We start from the raw sequence: 2,932 nt of genomic DNA, 5'->3' as shown, positions 1-2,932 counted from the left end.
AAAATCGGTTTCAGTGGTACAATAAACTTAGTTGAAAGATTGCGCTTGGTGTGTAGCCCTCTCTTACGTCCGTGTCGTTTTTTGTTGCGCAATATCATTTGAGCAACTATATCAACGAGAATGTTTTAGTACCACGAATTTTGTACAGAGGCTGCGAAAACTGCGTAAGTAGAAAGTAATAAACGGACAACGTTGATGAATACGTAAAGCTGCATCAAAAAAAAAGGGATACTGCAGTTCTGTAAGCAGCTACTTCTGATCTCAACGAGAAAAAATTGGTTTATAAATATGCAGCTTATGTGACACTCTTACAGTATATGCAAAATATTTGCAACGGTTTGGTGAAAAACTGGTGTTATACTTTCAGAACGGTCTATAATGTGTCAATTTGCCCGCTTTATATGCATAATAGTATGCACACTTGACATAAATGCTACATCGTGCTTCTTTGCTGCGAAGAGTTGCGACGTTTATAGTTAGGCTCCTGAAATTTTGCAATCTTCAAGAAAAATATTGTGTACGTAAGTAAAAATAAACATTGATATAGTCACTATATTTTAAATATTGGTACAGAAAGCCTAATCAAAGTGCCGTGGTTGCCGAGAAAATAATGATTGTTATCTCGATCGAGGAAAGTAGAAATACATATAGAAGTTCCTGAGCTAAAACTTCCTCCTAATGCCGATTGACACCGTGTCCCACCAAATAACGCTGCTAGTATAGAAGTTCAACATTAAACACGTGTACAGCGCGAAGGCCTTAAATAATTATCCTCAATCTAGTGCTGGCATGTGTAAGATCCCTTCGGAAACACTTAGGAAAGATTTAGACATCTCTTTAGTAACCGATGCTATCATTTATTGAAACGCGGCAAAAATATATGTACACTCAATCTTCATAGGACATGTTAGCCACGAAAGGGTCAGTTTTCTTTTGTCATAAAAGGACAAGCAGTTTTCGGAATTAGTATAGAGTGTATGAGTAAGTGATTCCTGCAGTACTTCTTTTTTTTGCCCAGGTCAAGCGCCTTAGATTCCGAAAGTTGAGGCTCTGACCAAGGAAAGAAGACAGGCGCAAGTTTCTTATGCAACGTTCAAATTACACTGAACGTTCAAAAATGGTGTCTAATAGACATCGTAGAGTACAAAATAAACAATGTTTATTGCTCCTTATCGCGCTATTACAATACATCACGCTTTACCAAATACAATAAATCGTGGTTACTGCCTACGGCATATGGTTACGACCATATTATGCTGAAGGAGAGGATATTCTCCGGTGCGACGAGCATTCTATAATTTGTGCTTTGTTAGTGATGACGTGAACATGCAGTTAACTAGTGTTCCCTGAGGTGGAACGAAGAACAAAACATGGAAAGAAACGACTGCACAGGTAAGAACATTAATTCCTGTCTGGTAATTTGTTCCAATTTTTTCGAGCCTTCTTTTTATCATAATATAGACCAGATACCGCAGCAACAAGTAGTAATGCAAAGAGGTAGGCGCCTACGCAGTCACAGCTACTAACGTGATTGACGCATCTCGCATGGCGACCTATTTGAGGATAGTGTTACTGCATAGTCAGATCAAAAGCATGCGATTTGCTCAGCTCCGATTTCTGCAGAAGGATGAGACCATGCTCACTGAACGCAAGCAAGGCGGTGGGAAAAAGTTGAGGGTCTGCATTTCACCAGCAATCCACATGTGTCATAAGCAAACGATGTGGCTTCAGGCGATGCTTGCTTGTTGGAATCATTTTAGGTAGATCTCGGTGGCAATAATTCCGGATAGAATGAGCGGTGATTATAGCGCTCGGGGTATGTTCTCCTGAGTCATCGATGGATTCTTGAAGAAAATCGTTGATGCACACATGTTTATTAGCTGTGGGAGCTACTTTGAAACATGATCAGCTACTTTATTGTTGTTTATTATGCACTAAAGAAAACACATTAACCTTTCACTCTTTCTTGACGATTCTGCCTTGTGCAGGCAGTTACGATACTTGCAATCTGCAATAACGCTTGCGATTTCACAAATCTTGCTGCAGTAGACGCTATACGTTTTAAATTTTCGTTTTCACAAACTGAGATCCCGCAGAAATCGACGTCACAATTTCTTCGCCGACGTGCATGCGTTATATGGGAGGCAGCGTTGTGAATCGTCCGCCAACCAATACACTACAAGATACACGCCACTCTTTATGACGGATACAAACATCGCTTTCGCATCACTAAGGTGCCGGAAATTTGAAGACGCCTCACTGTCCCACCACGCAAATTTTACAACCCATCGTTATCGCAGGTCTCACGAACGACATCTTAAACGCGCAGGAGCAATGTGGTTCTTCCAGGTGAAGAATTCCGTTGAACGTCCAGACGCGCAAAAAGGTTCGCCCAGAGGTGGTGCTGCGACGAGTCACGGTCCCTGACCGAGGCACACAGTCGAAACAATGGCCCTCGCCACGCTGTAAGGGTCGCAGTTGGACGCAGGCCTTCGGTCCTCCAGGTACCCCTTCCGGTCTTGCGACACCTGTAGCACGTGGCGTGCAGGGAAGATGATAAGGGTAAATGCCTCGCTCCCATTATCCTCGGAGTTGGAGTCGGAAAAAAATGCGCGATAAGAAAAATTCAGATTTGTGGGCCGTGAAGGATTACGTCCCAATTTACGGCCCAGCTGTTTCTTACAAGCAGCTGCAATAACGGTTTCTGTAGGCTGTAATTAAAGTACAAGCTTTATACACCCTAGCAAAGCTTGCTGCTGGGCTAGTTGGTTCCATGGCATACCGAAAAATTAAATTAGTGCCATAAAGGAAACGGACAAGACTGAACAACACAGATTGCTTGTGTTGTTCGGTCATATCCATGTACTTTTCTGCGCTCTTTTAAGTTTAGGACCTCGTCAGTGAGTGACTGGTCTGTTTTCAACCTTGCCCG

The 2,932-nt window shown here is 42.4% G+C and overlaps 1 protein-coding gene across 2 annotated transcripts in view; it reads right to left on the bottom strand.

The window, feature by feature from the left end:
- Positions 1 to 1,137: 1,137 nt before the first annotated feature.
- The window catches only part of LOC126530312 (glutamine synthetase-like), a 20,212-nt gene continuing 18,417 nt past the window's right edge, over positions 1,138 to 2,932 (bottom strand). For both annotated transcript variants that reach the window (XM_050177632.3, XM_050177631.3), the window contains exon 6: positions 1,138 to 2,528. In XM_050177632.3, the coding sequence (XP_050033589.1) occupies positions 2,415 to 2,528 (114 nt within the window). In that variant the 3' untranslated portion in view covers positions 1,138 to 2,414. The remainder of the gene's footprint in view (positions 2,529 to 2,932) is intronic.

This window comes from Dermacentor andersoni, chromosome 5, assembly GCF_023375885.2.
Source record: "Dermacentor andersoni chromosome 5, qqDerAnde1_hic_scaffold, whole genome shotgun sequence".
Lineage (NCBI taxonomy): Eukaryota > Metazoa > Arthropoda > Arachnida > Ixodida > Ixodidae > Dermacentor > Dermacentor andersoni.
This window is presented reverse-complemented; position numbering and strand designations above follow the sequence as displayed.